At 36.6% G+C, this 23826-nt stretch overlaps 1 protein-coding gene across 4 annotated transcripts in view; it reads left to right on the top strand.

Annotated features, from left to right (window-relative positions):
• LOC116463111 (metabotropic glutamate receptor 1-like) overlaps positions 1 to 23826 on the top strand; it is a 411458-nt gene that overhangs the window by 349808 nt on the left and 37824 nt on the right. For all 4 annotated transcript variants that reach the window (XM_058434480.1, XM_032146072.2, XM_058434478.1 and 1 more), the window contains exons 6-7: positions 11585 to 11711; positions 22895 to 23825. In XM_058434480.1, the coding sequence (XP_058290463.1) occupies positions 11585 to 11711; positions 22895 to 23825 (1058 nt within the window). The remainder of the gene's footprint in view (positions 1 to 11584; positions 11712 to 22894; position 23826) is intronic.

The following is a 23826-nucleotide window of genomic DNA, read 5'->3' as shown; positions in this document are numbered from 1 at the left end:
ATCCTTGATAATGACTTATTCTCAACAAAGAGGAAGAGAGGAAGTGCTGAGAAAGAGGGTGTATTCTGCAGCTCTTAGATGAAATCTTCTGTAATTATTTATTAGATCCATTTGTTTTATAGTGCAGATTAAGTCTGTTTCTTTGTTGATTTTCTGACTGAAAGATCTGTCTAATGATGAAAGTGGGTTGTTGAAATCTCCAGTCATTATTGTATTGGGGCCTATCTCTCTGTATAGCTCTAATAATATTTCCTTTATCTATCTAGATGCTCCAGTAATTGATTCATATATGTATAAAATTGTTATATTCTCCAGTTGAATTGACCCTTTTATCATTATATAGTGACCTTCTTTGTCTCTTCTTATAGCTTTTGTATTAAAATCTATATTGTCTATATGCTCTTTTTTGGTCTCCATTAGCACGGATTATCTTTTGCCCTCCTTTTATTTTCAGTCTAACCATGTCTTTATAGGTGAAGTGTATTTTTGGTAGGCAGCAGCTTTTAGTCAGTCTATGTCTTTTGATTGGAGAATCTAGTCCATTTACATTCCATGTTGTTATTGATAATTATTGATAAATTATTCCTGCCATTTTGTTATTTGTTTTCTGGTAGTTTTATGGTCTTCCCTCCCTTCTCTCTTTCCTTCCTTCCTGTTTTCCTCTAGTGAAGGTAATTTTCTCTGGTGGCATGATTTAATTTCTTGCTTTTCATTTTTGTGTGTGTTTCCATTGTATGTTTTTTGTTTTGAGGTTATAATGAGGCTTGCAAATACTATCTTATAACCTATTATTTTAACCCCATAACAACTTAACACTGTTTCAATAAACAAAAAAGAAAACTAGTAAAAATGATATGCCTTAACTTTGTATCCCTGATTTTAAACTTTTTGTTGTTTCTATATATATCTTATTATATTGACTATGTCTTGAAAGTTGTGGTAGTTATTACTTTTGATTGGTTCATTATTTAGTTTTTCTACTTAAGAGTAGTTTACATACCACAGTTACAGTGTTATAATATTCTTTTTATTCCATGTACTATTACCAGTGAATTTTGTACCTTGAGGTGATTATTTATTGTTCATTAATGTTCTTTTCTTTCTGATGGAAGTACTCCCTTAAGTATTTCTTGTAGGATGGGTCTGGTATTGATTAAATCCCTCAGTTTTTGTCTGGGAGTCTTTATTTCTCCTTTATGTGTCCTTCATGTATGAAGGATATTTTCATCAAATATACTATTCTATGGTAAAAATTTTCTTCCTTCAGCACTTTAAATATGTCATCCCACTGTCTCCTGGACTGTAAAGTTTCCACTGAGGAGTCAGCTGCCTGACATATTGGAGCTGCATTTTATGTTAATTGTTTCTTTTCTCTTGCTGCTTTTAGAATCCTTTCTTCATCCTTTACCTAATACTATGATTATTAAGTGTCTTGAGGTAGTCTTCTTTGGGTTCAAACTGCTCAGAGTTCTATAACTGATATAGCTTGGCTGTGTCCCCACCCAAATCTCAAATTGTAACTCTCATAATTCCCACATGTCATGGGAGGGACCCAGTGGGAGGTAATTGAATTATGAGGGCAGGTCTTTCTGGTGCTGTTCTCATGATGGTGAATAGGTCTCACAAGATATGATGGTTTTTTAAAGGGGAGTTCCCCTGCACATGCTCTCTCTCTCTTGCCTGCCACCATGCAAGATGTGACTCTACCCCTCCTCTGCCTTCTACTTGGTTGTGAGGCCTTGGAGGTTGTGAGGCTTCCCCAGCCATGTTGCACTGGGAGTCCATTAAATCTTTTTCCTTTATAAATTACCCAGTCTTGGGTACGGTTTTATTAGCAGCATGAGAACAGATGAATACAGTAAATTGGTACTGGTAGTGGGGTACTGCTGTAAAGATATCTGAAAATGTGGAAGCAACTTTAGAACTGGGTAACAGGCAGAGATTGGAACAGTTTGGAGAGCTTAGAAGAAGATAGGAAAGTGTAGGAAAGTTTGGAACTTCCTAGAGACTTATTAAATGGCTTTGCCCAAAATGCTGATAGTGATGTGGACAATAAGGTCCAGGTCGAGGTGGTCTCAGATGGAGCTGAGAAACTTGTTAGAAATTGGAGTAAAGGTCACTTTTGCTACTTTTGCTATAAAAAGAGACTGGTGGCATTATGCCCCTGCCCCAGAAACCTATGGAACTTTGAATTTGAGAGAGACAACTTAGGGTATCTGGTGGAAGAAAGTTCTAAGCAGCAAAGCCTTCAAGATGTGAAAGAGGATAAAAGTTAGTAAAATTTGCAGCCTGATGATGCATTAGAAAAGAAAAACCCATTTTCTAGGGAGAAATTCAAGCTGGCTGCAGAAATTACATAAGTAACAAGTAGCCCAATGCTAATCACCAAGACTATGGGGAAAATGTCTACAGGGCATGTGAGATACCTTTAGGGCAGCCCCTCCCATCACAGGTCCAGAGGCCTAGGAGGAAAAAAATGGCTTCCTGGGTTAGTTCGGTGCTGTGCATCCCAGCCGTGGCTAAAATGAGCCAATATAGAGCTCAAGCCATTGCTTCAGAGGGTGCAAGCCCCAAGCCTTGGTGCCTTACATCTGGTGTTGGGTTTGTGGTTGCATGGAAGTTGGAAGTGTGTGTGCAGCCTAGGGATTTGGTGCCCTGCATCCCAGCTGTGGCTAAAATGGGCCAATGTAGAGCTCAAGCTGTTGCTTCAGAGGATGCAAGACCCAAGCCTTGGTGGCTTACACATGGTGTTGGGCTTGTGGGTGCATGGAAGAGTTGAGGAGTGGGAACCTCCGCCTAGATTTCAGAGGATACGTGGAAATACCTGAATGTCCAGGCAGAGACATGCTGCAGGGGTGAAACCCTCATGGAGAACCTCTGCTAGGGAAGTGCAGAAGGGAAATGTGGGGTGTGAGACCCCATACAGAGTTCCCACTGGGGCACTGCCTAGTGGAGCTATAAGAAGAGGGCCACCATCCACTGGATCCCAAATGGCAGATCCATTCCACTGACACTTGCACTGTGTGCCTGTAAAAGCTGCAGACACTCAACAGCAGCCCATGAAAGCAGCCAGGAGTGGGGCTATATCTGATAAAGCCACAGGGGTGGAGCTGCCCAAGACCATGGGAACCCATCTCTTGCATCAGCATGACCTGGATTGAGACACAGAGTCAAAGGAGATAATTTTGGAACTTTAAGGTTTAATGACTGCCATATTGGATTTCAGACTTGGATAGGGCCTGTAGCCCTTTTGTTTTGTCCAATTTCTCCCATTTGGAATAGATATTATTTACCCAATTCCTATACCTTCATTGTATCTAGCATTATGTCTAGGAAGTAACTAGTCTGCTTTTGATTTTACAGGCTCATAGATGGAAGAGACTTGCCTTGTCTCAGATGAGACTTTGGACTGTGGACTTTTGAGTTAATTCTGAAATTAGTTAAGACTTTGTGGGACTGTTGAGAAGGCATAATGTGTTTTGAAATGTGAAGACATGAGATTTGGGAGGGGCCAGGGAGGTAATTGAATCATGGGGGCCAGTCTTTCCTGTGATGTTCTTGTGATAGTGAATAAGTGAATGGTTTATAAAGGTGAGTTTCCCTGCACATTCTCTCTCTTGCTTGCCTGCCACCATACAAGATTTGACTTTTTTACTCCTTTGTGTTCCATCATGATTGTGAGGTTTCCCCAGCCATGTGAAACTGTGAGTCAAATCTTTTTCCTTTATAAATTACCCAGTCTCAGGTATGTCTTTATTGGCAGCGTGAGAACAGACTCATACAATAATACCCTTCTTGTACTTGGATATTGATATCTTACTCTATATTTGGGAAGTTCTATGATACTACCTTTTAAAATATACTTTCTACCTCTATCTCTTTCTCTACCCATCTTTAAGGCCTATAATCCTTAGATTTGCCCTTTTGAGGCTATTTTCTAGACTCTGTAGGTGTGCTTTATTGTTTTTTTTTCTTTTTTGTTTTGTCTCCTCTGATAGGTATTTTCAAATATCCTGTCTTTAAGCTCACTAATTCTTTTCTCTGCTTGATGCATTCTGCATTAAGACTCTGAAGCATTCTTCAGTATGCTAATTGCATTTTTCAGCACCAGAATTTCTGCTTGTTTCTTTTTAATTATTTCAATCTCTTTGTTAAATTTGTCTGATAGAATGCTGAATTCCTTCTCTGTGTTATCTTGAATTTCTTTGAGTTTCCTCAACATAGCTATTTTGAAGTCTCTCTGAAAAGTCTCATATCTCTGTTTCTCCAAGATTGGTTCCTGGTGCCTTATTTAGTTAATTTGCTGAGGTCATGTTTTCCTGGATGGTGTTGATGCTAGTACATGTTCTTTGGTGCATGGACATTGAGGATTTAGGTATTTAATGTAGCCTTTACTGTCTGGGCTTATTTGTAACCATCCTTCTTGAGAAGGCTTTCCAGATATTTGAAAGAACTTGAGTGTTGTGATCCAAGCTGTATCTGCTTTAAGGGGCTCCCCAACCCTAGTAATGCTGTGGTTGTTGCAGACTCATAGAGGTACCACCTTGATGGTCTTGGACAAGATCCAGGATAAGTCTCTGGGTTACCAGAGACTCTTGTTCTCTTCCCTTACTTTCTCTCAAACATAAAGAGTCTCTCTCTCTCTCTTTCCCTCTCTGTTCTGAGCCACCTAAAGCTGTGAGTGGAGTGACACAAGTACCCCTGTAGCCACCACAGCTATGACTTTGCCAGGTCGAACCTTAAGTCAGCACAGTACTGGGTCTTTTTCAAGGCCTGCTGTAACCACTCCGTGCTACCTATGTCTGCTCAAGGCCCTGGGCTCTACAATCAGCAAGTAGCAAAGCCAGCCAGGTCTATGTTCTTGCCTTCAGGACAGCAAGGTCTCCCAGAGCCCTGTGTGGATTTGGAAGTTCCATCTGGGAGTCAAGGACTAGAGTCAAAAAACTTAGAAGCCTGCCTGGTGATTTATCATACTGCAGCTGAGCTGTCAAATCACAAGATGCAGTCCTTCACACTCTTTCTCCCTTTCCAAAGGGCACCCATCAGAGTGCCCTTTGGCATCTTTCCAAAGGTAGAGGAGACTCACCCCATAGTCACTGCCACCCCAGGCCATAAGGAGTACTGGCAGACTACCCCTGATGTTCCCTTAAGGCCCAAGGTCTCTGAAGTCAGCTTGTGGTAAATGCTGCCTGGCCTGGGACATACCCTTCATGGCAGTGGGCTCCCCTCTGGCCCAAGGCAGATCCAGAAATGTAGTTCAAGAGTCAAGCCATGGAATCAAGGAGCCAAGAGCCCATTTGGTACTCTATCCACTTGTGGCCATGCTGGTACTTAAGACAAAGTCCCCTTTTCTTTCCCCTCTGCTTCTCCCAAGCAGAAAGAGTTTTGCCTCATATCCACCACAGCTGTTAATCTGTTGAGTCTTACCTGAAGCCAGTCTCAGAAGCTCACTCAAGGCCCTCAATGTAGTACCTGTGTATCACTGTTGGTTATACAGGGCCCAAGGCCATTTCAGTTAGCAGGTGATAAATGCTGCCAGGACTGTGTCCTTTCCTTCAAGGCAACAGGTTCACTTCTGGCCCAGAATGTGTGTAGATGTGTCCTCTGGGAGCTAGGGCCTGGAACAGGGGCTTCACAGCTCTGATGGGTGCCCTATCTTGCTGTGGCTGAGCTGGTATCCTAGATGCAAGACAAAGTCCTCCCCACTCTTTCCTCTGCTTTCCTCAAGTGGAAAGAAGAGGTCTCTTTTGGAGCTACTAGCTGTACAGCCTGGGGTTAGGGGAGGCATGATGCCAGCACTCCCTTAGCTGCCCCAGCTGTTGTCCCAGTATGTTATGGGCCCCCACCAGTCCACTGTCTCTGGGCCTAGTTCACCCCTAGGACTCACCTAAAAGCTCCAATCCTTATAATCTAGACTGCCTTTCAAGTTTACTTGGAGACACAGTATCCTGTAGCCCTTGGTGGCAAGGTTTGCAGGCACTTAAGTTCAAACCCATGGAATCAGCGAGTATCTTCTGGCTAGGGCTGGTTTAAATGCTCCTTCTGTGGGCAGGCATCAGCTGAGTTTGATCTGGTTTTCCCTTCTGTTCTAATAGGACAGCACTGAGTTCAGTGCCTCACAATTACTGTGTTTTCCCTCCCTCAGCACCTAGAGATGCTCTCTGCATCATGCTGCAGCATCTAGAGGGTGGAGAAAGGGTGGCGTCAGCAATTCAGGACTGTCTTTTCCAACTCTACAGTGCCTCTTTCATCAATATGAAGTTAAAACCAGATACTGAGTGTTCACTTGATTTTTGATTCTCTGTAGATATTTGTTGGTGTCCTTGGTGGAGAAGGCAGACAATCGGTAGAATTCTCTATTCCGCCATCTTGCTCCACCTAGAGGGCCAGAAACAGTTTACTCTGTCCTACAATTCTAATTAAAGTAGACCCAGTTCCTTTATTCTTTTTAGTCTTTCAGATGTTTCTCTTACATAGAAAATTTTCTCTTTTACCTTTTTTTAGTTACTTTTCCACTATTGTGTTCTCTTGATGCTGTTTGCTTTCTTTCATCCATTCTCTAAATAAAATTTTAATTTAAACAAATCCATTTCAGGTTGCCTCAGAAATGTAGTCACAAAGTGGACATTTAATTTCCTATGGTATAAATGTTTTAAGACATTCACAGTGTACGTAAAGTGAATCATAACATTGTGTGTAGCAACAGATCACCTAGTCTCACTAACAAGCACAGAACCATGTACACAGGATTGTAAAAAGAATCAAAACAGGTAGGTCTTAGAAAGCCTTAGCCCTTCCAGGAAAGTTTCAGTGAAATGTCAAAACTTTTACTATGACTCAGAGTTGACATAAAAAGCATTTTAGTGTGACAAAAATTAAACACTTATTCACTTATTGAACATATACATCATACAAAAGAAATATCAGTTACTATGACAAATATAAAAATAATTTTAAATTTGTCACTTTGGGGAAACTAGAACATATATAAGAGATAATAACCTAAGATTTTTTTTTAAAGAAAACAACTTTTCTGAATGTAACATATCTTCCACATATTTGTAAATAATTAGAGGACAAAAGCTAACCTGTGGTAATAAAATATCAACTATATTTTTGTTGATTAAGAGTTCCACATAAAATAATGTTTTGAAAGACTCACTGCTCTAAAATACTCACTGAAGCATGTGACTTTTGTGTCTTATCTTGAAAGTAGTGACATGGAGAGTTTTATGTAGGAAAGATGACATTCTAAATAGAAGGTAATGGGCATTTAAGCATAGAGACTGCCCTTCCTTTTTTTCACAGACATATGTAAGAAATTAATAACAGACAAAGTCAGGTACAGAAACAAAAACTAGGGGCCAAGTGAATGCCTGACTGAAGAACTTATATTTCACAGGTATTAAAAGAGGAAGCACTAAAGTTCTTTGAGTGACCTAGTGATATTTTTGAAAAATATTCCATTCAGCACTCACTTATTGGCTGTGTGTTATTGGTATATTTCTGTGCCTTGATGACTATGCTGTGAAAACATTGAAAGGATGGCATAGTCCTTTCTTTGAGGAGCTACAGACTATTTGGATGATCTTGGCAACTATGTGCATCTTAATCTGGAGTGAGAAGAAATTAGAGGCATGGTATGTAAGTCCCTAGATATATACAGTGGATGATACTATGGGGAGGGAGCATGATTTCAGTGTAAAGTAATCCAGTCTGAGTCTAGAGGGGTGACTATGAAGATAGAAAGGATAAATTTCATCTTACAGATATTATATGGCAAAAGTACACATGCTTGATGCACTTGGTGCATAACGAAGGAGGATTAAAAAAGTAACTCCATTTAAGCATCCCTATTTTTCATTCCGTATTAAAGATGTAAGCTAATAACTTATTCATTAATGTATTCAGTCATTCAAAAGCTAATGTCAAACACCTTCCATGTGCTAGTTTTTTGCGGAATCTATTTTCACCAGTCATCCTGCATAAGTAAATTTGTTTAGCATTATTGTCTCTTGAATTTGTCTAATTAGCAGTACTAATTTTACACAGAGAGAAAGATACAGCTGGTTGAAGTGACATACAGTAATTCATGATGGCTCTTATTGTACTGCTTATCCTAATTAAAATAAGACAGTAGCATTTATTTATCAATTCAATTTTTTCTCATATCATTTAGAAAAGATATCTTTTATTATTTAAATTTATCATGCCTATTTTGAAGATAGGTGTGAATTTTTTCAGAAAAGACTTAATTTGACTCTACTTTCAAAAGTTATCTGAAAGTAAAAGTAGGAATAGAAAACCTTATATACTTGCTGAAAATATTCTGTCATTTAATCTTTTTATGTAATTCTAAAACAGTGGTATAAACGCCAACCTGATGTACAGGAAGATAATTTTATTTTTATGAAGTCTAGAGTTTCTATCATTTTAAAGTATGGCAATAGTTAGAGTTTAGTTTCTGATTTTACATATGGGAATATTTGATCATTTTTATTGTGTTAGAGAGGAACTTCTGCTCCTAGAGATGAGGGATTAACAGAGTCCAGACTTAGCCTTCTGCCATAAGCAACTAGAAATCTTGATAAAATATACAAAACAACTGTGTTCAGATATTGGAAAACAGTACATGACCTTGAGTTCATGGAAGTGAAAGGAAACAAACAAGGTGAACCCTAAAATCACTCAGGCTTTCTGCATGGAGACAGAAAGACAGAAACAATTTCCTGATGGTTGTTCATTTGAGAGAGAAAACAAATGGAGCTTGGCCATCTTGCTAATTTAAGAAGACAGAATCTGAGTTTGGGAGGACCAAAACAGCTAGAATTTGTAGTGCAAAGTATGGAAGAAGATGGATCTATGCAAAAAATGAGTCACAGAAATTAGCATAGGCATTCCCTTGAGTATTTGATTGAATACTAGTCTACATGTCAGCTGGCTGGAATTTTGAGTCCAGGTAAGGAACACTTAGTAGGGAGTTGGATTCCCAGAACTGACATAGAGCCAGGAATTTTCCAACTCCCACCAGCCAGAGTAGAGATACCTTATTGAATACACAAGGAATTAAGTAAAAGCTCTTGGAAGATCATATCTTAACAATGAGGCTAAACTATTCCTCCAAAAGTGACTATTCTAGACTTGCTCTAATAGTTTGAAATCAAAGCTCAAAGGGAACAAACTGAGCTGTAAGTTGCTTAACTGCATGCTCAAACAAAGTCCAACACTCATTTAAAAAAGGAAGAAAAATAAATCCACACTCTACACCTTAATGCACACAATGTCTTGCATCTGGCCAAAAATTTGCAGATTTGACCAGTAGCAAAATGTGTCACATTACCAGGAAGAAAACCAAGCGATAGAAACAGTTCCAGAAATTACATTGATGTTAAAATTAGCAGTCAAGGGTGTTAAAACACAAGGATAAATAAGTGCTAAAAGATTTAAAAGAAGACATAAATATAAAAAGAAGAAAAATGACAATATAAAAAATAACATAATAGAAGTCATACAGCTGAAAAATAACATATCTAAGAAAAAACATTTTGATGGATTAGATTAACAGCACATTAATTGTAGAACTAAAGATCAGTGAACTGAAAAACATAGCAATAGGAAACAGGCAAATGAGGCACAAAGAGAAAAAATTAAAAGCTAAAATAAATGAGCAAACTCTCAGTTACTTGCAGAGTAATACCCAGGGGTAGACTATAAGTGCAACTGAAGCTCCAAAAGGATAGGAGAGTGAAGCAGGTCAGAAGAAAACCTGAAGAAATAGTGGCTGTAAAATTTTAAATGTAATGAAAATGTAAGCCCAAATCCAGAAAACTCAACAAATCCTAAGCAGGATAAACACAAAGAAGTCATTACAATTAAGTTGCTAAAAACTAGTGATAAAACATTAATATCCAAAATAAGAAAGGGCTGATACATTCAGAGGAATGAAATAACAATTATGGCAGGCTTCTAATCAGAAACTATAGGTGAGACAAGAAAGAAGTAACATCTTTAAAGCACTGAAAGCAAAATAATAATAATAATAATAATAATAATAATCTTTAACCTAGAATTCTATTCACTAGGACAATGGAATGACATAACATGCTGAAATAGAATATACATATATGGTCAACTTAAACTTCCATACCAAGTGAAAATGTTATTTTTGAAATACTAAGGTGAAATTAATACTTTTTCAAACAAATAGAAGCTGAGAGAGGTCATATTCTCAGGCTGGCATGGCTGTAAATGTTAAAGAAAGATCTTCAGGAAGAAGAAAATTATACCAGGCCAAAATGTGGACCTAAACAAAGTAATTAAAAGAACCAGAAATGTAAATATATGGCTAAATATAAAATATAATGTCTTTGTTATTTTAAAGAACATATTTCAGGGATAATTGACTGTTTAAAGCAAAAATAATAATTCATTTGGGAAGGGTCTATAAAATAAATATGTGGAAGTAAAATGTATAAAACTATAACCCAAAGGTCGGGAGGGGAAAATGGAAGAATATTACTGTAGGGTTTTTACATTATACATAAAGTAGTATAATCTTATCTGAATGTACACTGTGATAAATTAGTGGTGCATATTGTCAACTTTAGAGAAACCACTGAAACATAACAAAGAGGCCTAACTAGTAAGCCACTATGGAGATAAAATAGAATGCTAAAAAGAAGGCAAAAAACAAAGAACATATAGGACAGAAAAAAGAAAAATAAGAGATGATTGATTTATATTTAACCATACTGATTATTATGATAAATGTAAATGTACTAAACAATAAAAGGCAGAAGTTGCCAGACTAGAGATAAATGCAAGACCAAACTGTGTGCTGTCTACAAGACGCGCACTTTAAATGCAATGTGTTTTTACGTTTATTTTTGTACTATGGAGTGTGAAAGTGTTTACCAAACAAACTGAAAATGGGGGAAAGTTTAAACTGCTAAGATATTAAGCAGCTGTCCAGTAATTTTGAACTAGTAATTTTGCTACCAATACTTGTTATGATCTTTTGAACTCACTAGAGAAAGTCAGGCAGGGCAATATTGATTCTTCTTTCTTAGCTGTCATTCTGTTTTTATGTATATATAGTTGCTCTTGAGTGAAATTGTCTAATAATTCAGTTTTTCATAATTACAACAAAAAATGTATAATTACTTAGCTTTTATGAATTAATAAGGTTTTATTACAGACTTTTTTAGTAAAACGTTACTTGCTTTCTCAGAGAAGAAAAATGTATATTTTTCTTTTTTGAGAGTAATAAATATTAATATAAACAAGGATTAAATTAAACTGTTTCGTTTTTAACTCTGCAAAAAAATGTAGTCAAATAACTCTATAAAATAAATTATTATTGAAAAACCTCCAAACCCAGCATGGAATGAATTGACAATTCCATTCAAACTCTAAGATAATCAAGTATATGCAAATTCACATTCTTAAGATTCCTCAGCATATAAGATTATTTTCATAGTTAGTCTTTTTTTCTTTATTCATAATCTGAAAACAAGTCCTCATCTGAAATAGAAGCTTTTCTGGGAAAACTATCTTTAAAATTCATGAAATATCTATGTTATAGGTTATACGGAAAGGAGAAGTGAGTTGCTGCTGGATTTGCACGGCCTGCAAAGAGAATGAATATGTGCAAGATGAGTTCACCTGCAAAGCCTGTGACTTGGGATGGTGGCCCAATGCAGATCTAACAGGTAGGAACTGCTTCACTTGGAAACCTTGTCCCTAACTATTTGCCTTTCCAATGTGTCCATCCCTCAAATGAGAATGATTAGCTCATGTCTTTTCAATGTTAATTTACAATGCACACTTTTTAGTCCTCATGTCAAGGAGTATGCATAAACCTCATAAGTTTTCTATAATCTATATTGAAAAGAAAGTTCATGTAAATCTAAATAGCAATGAATTGCTGTGTGGTAGGCTATGCTATTATAGAGTCATTTTCTGTTTTTCTTGAAATTGTATTTGAAGATATTTCTGGCCACCCGAATTTATATTTGCAATCATTTCTTGAACATCTACTATGGATGAGGCACTACCGTAGGCCCTAAAAATAGAAAGGTAAATGTCCCAGCTTTTATTTTGCATAAAATCTATCAGGGAAGAAACGTGGAAAAATATAATAAAACATAACATAATTATTAAAATAATCATCCCAGCTTTTATTTTGCTTAAAATCTATCAGGGAAGAAACATGGAAAAATATAATAAAAAATAACATAATTATTAAAATAATCATCCCAGCTTTTATTTTGCTTAAAACCTGTCAGGGAAGAAACATGAAAAATATAATAAAACGTAATATAATTATTGAAATAATAGAGATATCTATAAAGTGCATAAAGTTTGTTAGGCAGGCAAGAAGATGAAAGGAATTTCAGGCCTAAAGTAGAACACGGGAAACATGAAAGTTTATGACACATTTACAGAAAACCATAGAACAAGTATGTGGGGTTGGTAGGTAGGCACAATGGTCCAGTAGGGTAGTGGTCAGAAATGAGAATAGACAAGGACACTGATGGTATGGCAGAGTGCTTCTGTGTGACATTCTTCTACATGTTTGGACTTTGGCTTTAAGCACAGGAGAACCACTAAAGAATTTTAAAGTGGTGAATGACATTATGATATCCGCATTTCTGGTATGCTTCTTGTAGTGGTATATGAAGTTGTTGTATTGATGCAAGTGAGTTACTTGAAAAGGCGTGGATTACGACAGCTACAGTAGGAATGGAAAGGAATAAATGAAACAGATGATTCACTAGTAAAACCAATGGAACTCAGAGGGATTGATTACATGAGCTTGTAAGTTTCCTAAGAATGATGTTCATATAAATGAATTTTGTTTTTCACACACCTTGTTATGAGCTTACAGAGGAGAAATGATTCATAAAACTGCATAAATTTTAGGAGCCATAGAGCCTTTTTTTAATCTGAGTACATAGACACTTTGTCATCTAAATAATCTAGCCCCTTGTCTTATCATCTTAGAAAGAGGGAGCTGAGACCTAGAGTGGTGAAGTTGTATGGCCAAAGTCAGGAAAATAGTGAGAAGCAGAACCTAGTCCACTAATCCCTGACTCCATGCCTTTTTGGGTGCTGTTGAAAATCATCCGAAAATGTAATATTCTTGATGGTTGGACACTTTTTTACTTGTTTCCAAGTAAGAATATGCAACTAAGAAATTTTGCAGTTTATTCAAAGTACATAAAAAATGACTAGGTAAGTAGAACTAGGTCACATAACTAAAATTATGCTTACTAAGTGACAATACCTTGTAAAATGTTAATTTTGTTAGAAAAAAGTTAAACTGAGCAGCAGAAAGCTTTTGTATGTCACCTAGTACAAAGGTCCTTTTTAAAGAGAAGAAAAGTAGATCAGAACATTTTTGAAGGTATGAACTGCATCTGACACATCTTTTTATTTGCCAGCTGAATTTCATGCCTAAAAATTACCCAGGAATTACCCACCTGCAGAGATTCCCCTTTGCTCATGCTGGAGTGGAACTCAGCAGATCCTGATGCAATTACTCCCTGTCCCACCCATTGAGAAACACCAATTCTCTGGCACATAGCCTGATGCCTTGAACATAATAGCTACTTAATAAATGTTTGTCAATTGAGGGAATTAGGAAGAAGGGCCTCACCCAGGGTCATCGAGGTCAATGCAGTTGGTTAATAGAAAAAACACAGTGAGAATTCAGGATTGTTTGTCACTGGATCTAATGAATGCTGTCACTCTGCCATGGTTGCATGCAATGGCCTGGCTTGGAAAAGTTTTTCCAACCTCATTTTGGACTCATGCCTTCCCTCCACTTACATTATTTCTCTTCAAATTTGTATACTCCTTCATAGTGTGTGCCTCCTGCCAGGCCTCTTTTTCTTGTATAAGTAGGTCTGCTTAGATGGCCATTGTGTTTGAGAGCTGGGTTTGACTGACAGTCATTCTGCTCATCTGTTTGACTGAGATCACAGCTGACTAGGAAGAAGCTCAAAGACAAAAGTGACCTCTTTATCAGGTTAGTCTTGGGAGTCAGAAGTCTTGGCTTTGAGGTACAAACATTTTTCTCTTGTCTACATTTTTTTGGGCTTTCTCCAACTTCTCCTACTGCTCTATTTCATTTTCATTAGGGCTTATCTCACACATTAAAAAAATTTCTATCCTATTTTAAAACATTAAGATAAAAAAGCTTTAAAAAAAAAACCTGATATGATGTAATACTGGAACTCAAGGGCATATCTTTTATTCCCTGGAGATGCTCTATTGTGGGATTATTGTATATTTTCTGTCCACTGCCAAATGCTCATTTCCATTGATTAGGGATCTGTAACTTGGTAAAATATTTTTAAATTTTTCCTTGGTTAAAAATAGATGAATATTAATACAGTTACGTTTCTAACGATTTAATACGCCATGATCTATCATATGCATAAAAGTCACTTTAACATTCAAATGAGTTGAGCCAGCAACTCCTCAGACCATGCCCTTAGCTAATACCCTAATAACAACAGGCATGCAGCTATGATTGGGTCATATATTGAGATGATTTTGCAAATCTTATCTTTAGGGTCTTTCACAATATAGATTCCTCATTCTAATTTATACTAATGTCTTAATGATCCATATTGATTCTGCATTTCTTTTGGTCTCATACAGGAAATCCCATTTACCACTTGTTTGGTGCCATGTCAAGCACAGAGCAAGGGCATGGTCTGTGCCAATGTGTTGTGGGTGTTACCATGGTAGCGGTAGTTGTGAAAGGAGAAAACCCATGAGAACAGAATACTAAAAATCAGTAGAATTACTCAGAAAAGTAAATGCATTGCCGTTAAGTACGTGTTTGATTTATGGGTAATTTTTTTTTACTAAATTTTAGTTAAAATGAGAAATCATTCTTCTTTGTAAAATAGTGTATTCTACTGAAGTAAAATATACTTTTTATTTTTAATAGTTGGTTAAAATATACTTAAAATCACTTTAAAAGTTAGCTACTTTTAATACATACTCCATACATTATAATATTAATGAATAAAAACAGGTTTACTGTGGTTTTTATTTCCATTAAAATGTGTTTTTTTGGGCTATGAAGAAATTAGTATATTTCTTAGAGAAAGTGCTTTTTGAAGCTGTTAAAAAGTTTCTCATACTTTCTTCTTGTGAAATTGCACATTTTAATTCAGCACTTAAATTTCACACTTTATTTCTTGCGATACAAAAACAGGGATCTTTTCTGCCATGATATACAGCTTGACAGTAGTTTAACAATTTGTGGACCAATTATATGTAATCCAATGCTACCAATTTATTTGTAAAAATAAAATAAGAATATTGCTCAAAAAGACAGACTATGCTACATTTTCTCATTAAAAAACAGAAAATGCTTTATAAACATTAACTAATTTTAACAACTTTTTTTCCATCCCAATAGTTGTTGTAACCTCTTACACTAGTATCTACTAATTTATTTCATTCTGTAATAAACACTACCACCTGTTTTGTGCCAGGTACTTTTTAAAGACTGGGAATATACAGGTGAATTAAGCAAAGTCTATATCCTAAGGGAGGAGCTTCATATGAAACTAGCCATGTAAACAGCCAACTATAAGTCCTACAATAGAGGTTTGTGTAAAATGTCAGATAAATATGGAGCGGCTGTTTTTCCCTGGGAAGAAAAAAGCCTTTGCAGAAGAAGGGACATTTGATCTGAGCACTGAATTACGAACAGAATTTCACCTGGTAGAAATTCATTGAATTATAATAGAATTACTATTTATATTAATTTTAAAACAATCAGGGAAGCATTTTGATGAACATTTATATGATCATGATGTAGTATTGCAAATGTTATGAATTACCTCAAGACACTTTGCATACAATTTTATTTCTTAATTCATGTTAAATTTGACTTGACCTAATTGGAAAAAGTCTGATAGTAAATTTCATCCTCCTCCAATACATCTGGATCTTATAAGCACCCTAACATTTGATTCAAAAATTAGAAGTAGCTACCAGTCCTCAGATCAGAGTTATTACCACCTTTCTTTGATTTTGCTCAGTAATTTGTAGTTGGCTTGAAGGAAACTGACTTGTCTGATAGCTCTGAGTTCTCTGTAATAACCCTAACCATAAACACTTGCCAGGACCTCAAGTTCTCAGGGTTCAGATATGGAAAGCACAACTCTCACAAAGTCCCCCTTTTGAGTTCTGGGGTCAGGTGGACACTACTCACCACTGGTTGAAGGTAGTCTCCCCTCTTTCTAGCCTTGGGATAGCCAAACACACCTGGAGGTTGGATAACTGTTTTTTAAAAACTTCAAAACAGGACCTCGAAGAAAACCACATAACATGACATTACATAATTGGACAAAATTGACATTATAGCTAATTCCTTCAAGATGACAAAGCTTAGGAGATATACCTAATGCTAAATGACGAGTTAATGGGTGCAGCAAAACAACATGGCACAGGGATACATATGTAACAAACCTGCACATTGTGCACATGTACCCTAAAACCTAAAGTATAATAATAAAAAAAAATAATAATAATAAATAAAACAAACAAACAAAATGACAAAGCTAATGTTTCTCAAATTTAGAATAAACTTAAATTTATCCTAAATAAAAAATAAAGAAAATAAAGAAAATAAAAAAAGGAAAAAGAATCTAAAACTTTTAAGAAACTTACTCAAAATATAAATTATTAGTCCCAGTCTTCAAGGGATTCTGTTTTGGATGGTTCCAGCTTGGCTTTGAAGAGCCTGGTTTCCATATATGAAAAGGAATCTAGGATCTTCACAAGAGATAAAGCGATCATAGTAGAGATGGAAGTATGTTTCTGGGTGTCATGACAAACTGCTACTGTTACAACACGAGGGTACTTATATCCCCTCTAGCATAACAACATTGTTCTTCATTTGTATCTGATGTACTGTATAGAACAAAGTTATTTTATAGCTAGATTTGGACAACTTTATGATTATCCCTGGAGAGGCCTTAGTATCTATCTTTGACTATTGTCCTCATTAGGGGAACGTGGATTTATGATATGCAGTTTAAAGTTTAAAATGTGTTTGGTGGCAACCAAATCCAGTTTGCTCACTGATGGATTTCACCTGAAATCACCAATTAGCTTGACTTGGCTACATGACTTGGGGGTGATAAAAAGACTCCACTGAAACTTCTGCCCTAGCTAACCCAAAGCCAATATTGACGGTAGAGATCCTGGTAGTCCAGTCCACAGGTAAAGTCTATCCATGTGTGAATAAGAACCTAGAGAGCATGCACCTGGTTATCTCTCAGTCCCTTGGTGCTGACATGCACTGTCTTTCTCACACTGTATTAGACCTTTTGACTTTAAATAAAATTGTTACATGAGTGTCTTCTACAAGTCTTCTGAATCTTTTCAAATATCTAAACTCATGCAATCTTTGCATATGCAGAGTATTGTTATTGGAAAAGTTAGCATAACATACCTTTATGTTATTTCTTTTTTAAAATTATACTTTAAGTTCTTGGATACATGTGCAGAATGTGCAGGTTTGTTACATAGGTATACATGTGCCATGGTGGTTTGCTGCACCCATCAACCCATCATCTACATTAGGTATTTCTCCTAATGCTATCCCTCCCTTTGCCCCGCACCCCCCGACAGTCCCTGGTGTATGATGTTCCCCTCACTATCCCATATGTTCTCATTGTTCAACTCTCACTTATGAGTGAGAACATGCAGTGTTTGGTTTTCTGCTCCTGTGTTAGTTTGCTGAGAATGATGGTTTCCAGCTTCATCCATGTCCCTGAAAAGGACATTAACTCATTCTTTTTGTATGGCTGCATAGTATTCCATGGTGTATATGTGCCACATTTTCTTTATCTAGTCTATCATTGATGGGCATTTGGGTTGGTTCCAAGTTTTTGCTATTGTGAATAGTGCTGTGATACATACCTGTGCATGTATCTTTATAGTAGAATGATTGGTAATCCTCTGAGTATATACCCAGTAATAGGATTGCTGGGTCAAATGGTATTTCTGGTTCTAGATCCTTGAGGAATCACCACACTGTCTTCCACAATGGTTGAACTAATTTACACTCCCACCAACAGTGTAAAAGTGTTCCTATTTCTCCATATCCTCTCCAGCATCTGTTGTTTCCTGACTTTTTATCACCATTCTAACTGGCATGAGATGGTGTCTCATTGTGCTTTTGATTTGCATTTCTTTAATGGCCAGTGATGATGAGCTTTTTTTCATGTTTGTTGGCCACATAAATGTCTTCTTTTGAGAAGTGTCTGTTCATATCCTTTGACCAGTTTTTGATGCAGTTGTTTTTTTTCTTGTAAATTTGTTCAAGTTCCTTGTAGATTCAGGATATTAGCCCTTTGTCAGATGGATAGATTGCAAAAATTTTCTCCCATTCTATAGGTTGCCTGTTCACTCTGATGATAGTTTCTTTTGTTGTGCAGAAGCTCTTTAGTTTAATTAGATCCCATTTGTCAATTTTGGCTTTTGTTGCAATTGCTTTTCGTGTTTTAGACATAAAACCACTACTCAAGGAAATAAGAGAGGACACAAACAAATGGAAAAACATTCCATGCTCATGGATAGGAAGCATCAATATCGTGAAAATGGCCATACTGCCCAAAGTAATTTATAGATTCAACGCTATTCCCATCAAGCTACCATTGACTTTCTTCACAGAATTAGAAAAAAACTACTTTAAATTTCATATGGAACCAAAAAAGAGTCTGTATAGCCAAGACAATCCCAAGCACAAGGAACAAAGCTGGAGGCATCACCATACCTGACTTCAAACTATACTACAAGGCTACAGTAACCAAAACAACTTGGTACTGGTATCAAAACAGATATATAGACCAATGGAACAGAACACAGGCCTCAGAAATAACACACACATCTACAGCCATGTCTGACAAAAACAAGCAATGGGGAAAGGATTCTCTATTTAATAAACGGTGCTGGGAAAACTGGCTAGCCATATGCAGAAAACTAAAACTGGACCTCTTCCTTACACCTTATACAAAAATTAACTCAAGATAGATTAAAGATTTAAATGTAAGACCTAAATCCATAAAATCTCTAGAAGAAAACCTAGGCAATACCACTCAAGACATAGGCATGGGCAAAGACCTTTATATTATTTCTCAAATGATGTCCACCAACAGTAGCTTAATATAACTAAATTATTGAGTTAGTATGATGATTGTCTCTAGTAATATCTAGGCTCAGATAAATTCCTCTTAGTAGTAAGAGAAATAGCAAAGATGAACTCAGATTTTTATAGCTTTAAATCAGTAAGGAAAGAAGTATGAATAAGCAAGGATATACAAAGGAGAGTATGATATATATAAGAATTTCATAATGGTGATCTTGCACAGAAGATAATTATATGGTTATTAGCATGCTCCAAGGTCTTTGGGTCAGCAGTTAACTTCCATGCCCTTTCTGCTTCTGGAGGCTTTTGCAGAACTTCAGTTGAAAATTACTAATGGGTATAATCATCAGTGTATCAAGGTTCCCTTTCATTTTTCTAGAGGGTTGGGAATGATGAGGTCATGAATAAACATTCCAGTGAAAATGTCCTCATATCACTGGATTTATAAATTAGAATATTTCAGCTAAGAAATAAAAATCTAATTGTATTTTAGCCATTGTGAGAATTGGGGCTTTTCAACCGGGGAATGCTTCAACAGAATCATAAAATAAGCACACTATTTGAACTAGTACCTAGTAATAAATCATAGAGCGGGACAACCGTATATAATCCATCTGGAGATTCTCAAAGGTTTCTTTTGCAATTTTATCAATGTCCCATACATTTTTTTCCAAATTAATTTAATTACAAATGAAGCATGAGCTGGACACATCTTCTGCTATCCTGAAAATGTCTTTCCATTGCTGTTTAATTGGCCAACTTGTCCTTCCAGAATAAGTTGCCTCATTTTTCATGAGATGTACTGAATTTTCACAAATATTCTTCAAATGAAACTTCTGCTTGAGATATCTACAGATTTTCTTCCATAGGCTCCCAAACCATAGAGAACAGAGACCTTTTAGTTGGTTTACTGAAAGATCCATAATTATGTTGATTTGGGTTATTTACTTTTTAACTCTATCTGGAAATGTCAAGCCACATATTAGATATTTTCTAAATTTATAATTTTACATTTTAACTGTTTTTTCCTCATTTGATTCAAGTAATTCAGGAGGTCTAAGCCTACTTACAGAGGGAGAGAATATGGTCCTTTTTATGTTAGTTGTTGAGTCTATTTCAGAACTATTTGAAAGTTTCCTAAAGTTTTTTCTTCATCTTTATTTAGTTTACAACTTTGAATATTTATTGAAAGAAAAGCTTCTGAAAGTGCCTTATGCAATGCCTTTTCTATTTTTCTTTTTTAAATGTTACACCACTGGATTACTTTAATCTTCTCTTTTCTACTCTTGCATTTAAACATTTTTCTCCATCAAAGGCTAACAATTAATTGAATTAAGTGGTACATACTTGTAGTATGGACAATAAGTATCTAATAAAATTTCCAAATTCTATAGCAAACACTATGTTCTGTATTCATGAAGTTTAGGAAAATTATTAACTATAGGTCTTAATTTGGCTTTATACCAGTTTCTTTAATTCAACTTCTATAGATCTGACTTATGTTCTAGAAAGTTTGAAATGTTATACTATTTACTAGTAAAAACTCTGAAGACAGAGTAGTTCATTTACAGAGTCAGGTAAAGTTGCATAGAAAAAGAATGAAATGAAAAGAAGGTAGCATTCAGAAGGTTACCAAAGCCTTGACAAAAATCATCTTTGAATTGGAAAATTTGTTTGCAGGACGACAGCTAAAGAAACTGACAATTGACTGTGGTATTTTATCTCCTAATTTGTCTAAAGCTCCTTTTAAATATTTTAATTTATTGATTTCATCATATCAAAAGTTCCCATATGGCCATTGTTATATTAAATATCTATTTTCCTACCTACCCATCATCTATCTATCTATCTATCTATCTATCTATCTATCTATCTATCATCTATGTCTCATCTGTCTTGCCTGTATTGGGAAAACAAAAAAAATTAGGATTAATGTGTGACTTTATATAAGAAGAATAAGTTCTTCCAGAAAAAGGTTTGTATTTAGACAGCGACAAATCCCTGATACACAAGGAAGAGAGGCCACTAAGTTCTGTCAAAAGTGTGTGTTTGCTAATGGTGTCTTAGATTCCCAAAGCAAACAGAGTGTAGGAAGGCAACACACAATCACTAAAATAAAGTGATCTTTCATAAGTTGACAACACGGGAAGTATTCTTGTAAAGGTTTTCTAAGAAACCTAAGGCTGAGTGACCTACTACTTTTGGCAAATTGGTTATCAATTTAAAGGATCTCCAAACATTAGCACTCAAGGCCAGCTTGGATTGGACACTTCTTAGGCTTACATGTTCCTCTAATGTTTATGAACTATCCCTTATACAGTCAACAAAAAAAGATGATTCAAAACAAAACAAACACACAAACAAAACAAAAAAAATGGTTCAAAGCAAAACAAACACACAAACAAAAAAGACCCATAAAATAAGACTTTGTATATGTATGTAAATAACAGCAAAAGCAAAGAAACAGCAAGGGAATAAACAGATGTGGAAAAAATATTTATCAAATTGTGTATCTCTAAAGTGAACTATTTGTTGGAGTTTTTAGAAAGTGTGGAGTTTAGGGATTGAAAACCTTGCAGCCTCTGAGAGCTGGTTGACATCACCTGTAGCAATATGATTACTCATATGAGACTGTTGATTACTTGGCACTCATTTATTGAAGTGATTCTGATCCTGCCTGAGTGATTATCAGAAGTAAGGGCTGACAGTGCTTGCTTGGCATCCAAACACATGTTCACTGAGGCAAGTTGTTGATTGACTGACAGGTTTCGCACTGGTTCTGGTGCTTCCTTGTTGCCATGGCTACAGAACAATGAGTCTTTTCCTAAATTTATGGAAATGACTTTATTCTCACAATTTGGGAAATATTGGCCCAGACCAAATATTTTGTGATTACAAAATTCTGTGAAGGGGTTGTCCCAGAGCCTGACAAATTTTTCTCTCACTCTGAAATACAAAATACATTTTATTCTCCATCTAGAAGGAAAAGATAAGCCAGGAATTTAGGAACAAATTCTAGTCTTTCCTTTCAAGAGATGGGTTAGGGGAGATTTCATTCTTCCTGGATATGTCCACTAGAGGTTACTAACTCAAAGGCCCTCAGGTTTCAGATACATATCATTCATGATTCATGAGTAGAGGAGTGAGATTTAAGGTATAATATAGAGTTATGCAGTAAACAGGAGAACGCAGATTCTTCTAAAGAAGTCGATGAAATTTACATTGAAAACACTCTGCTGGCCAAAAACGACTTGTCTATGAGCTGGACTTGCCTACAGACAATGGCTGCATCAAAAGAAAAGTTTTGTTAGTTTATTTCTTAATAATTTATTCTATCCCATTATCACCATTTAACCCTCACTGGAAATAAAGTTTTATTTGGGTATTTTCTTTTTCTGAACATGTAGAACCAAGTCCCATTCACAGAATGGCATCTATTTATAATGCTGATGTTGGAAGAAAAGATCATTTTTATAGGTTCAAGTATGTCACATTAGGCTTGTAATAAGATTAAGTTTGGGGACATAATTGTCCAGGTAAGACAATGATGTATCTTTACTTGTGTAATACTGTGCATTTTAAAAAACGCATTAAATGCTATAAATCATGAAGGATGCAAAGATGACTGTGTCTCTGGTAATTAATAGGCATGTTGTTATTCCTAGCAGAAACCTTGGATTCACGCTAAAATGATTTTTCTCATCACAGGCTGTGAGCCCATTCCTGTGCGCTATCTTGAGTGGAGCAACATTGAATCCATCATAGCCATCGCCTTTTCATGCCTGGGAATCCTTGTTACCTTGTTTGTCACCCTAATCTTTGTACTGTACCGGGACACACCAGTGGTCAAATCCTCCAGTCGGGAGCTCTGCTACATCATCCTAGCTGGCATCTTCCTTGGTTATGTGTGCCCATTCACTCTCATTGCCAAACCTACTACCACTTCCTGCTACCTCCAGCGCCTCTTGGTTGGCCTCTCCTCTGCGATGTGCTACTCTGCTTTAGTGACTAAAACCAATCGCATTGCACGCATCCTGGCTGGCAGCAAGAAGAAGATCTGCACCCGGAAGCCCAGGTTCATGAGTGCCTGGGCTCAGGTGATCATTGCCTCAATTTTGATTAGTGTGCAACTAACCCTGGTGGTAACCCTGATCATCATGGAACCCCCTATGCCCATTCTGTCCTACCCAAGTATCAAGGAAGTCTACCTTATCTGCAATACCAGCAACCTGGGTGTGGTGGCCCCTTTGGGCTACAATGGACTCCTCATCATGAGCTGTACCTACTATGCCTTCAAGACCCGCAACGTGCCCGCCAACTTCAATGAGGCCAAATATATCGCCTTCACCATGTACACCACCTGTATCATCTGGCTAGCTTTTGTGCCCATTTACTTTGGGAGCAACTACAAGATCATCACAACTTGCTTTGCAGTGAGTCTCAGTGTAACAGTAGCTCTGGGGTGCATGTTCACTCCCAAGATGTACATCATTATTGCCAAGCCTGAGAGGAATGTCCGCAGTGCCTTCACCACCTCTGATGTTGTCCGCATGCATGTTGGCGATGGCAAGCTGCCCTGCCGCTCCAACACTTTCCTCAACATCTTCCGAAGAAAGAAGGCAGGGGCAGGGAATGCCAAG

Source organism: Hylobates moloch, unplaced genomic scaffold, assembly GCF_009828535.3.
Source record: "Hylobates moloch isolate HMO894 unplaced genomic scaffold, HMol_V3 SCAFFOLD_27, whole genome shotgun sequence".
Taxonomy (NCBI): Eukaryota; Metazoa; Chordata; class Mammalia; order Primates; family Hylobatidae; genus Hylobates; species Hylobates moloch.
This window is presented reverse-complemented; position numbering and strand designations above follow the sequence as displayed.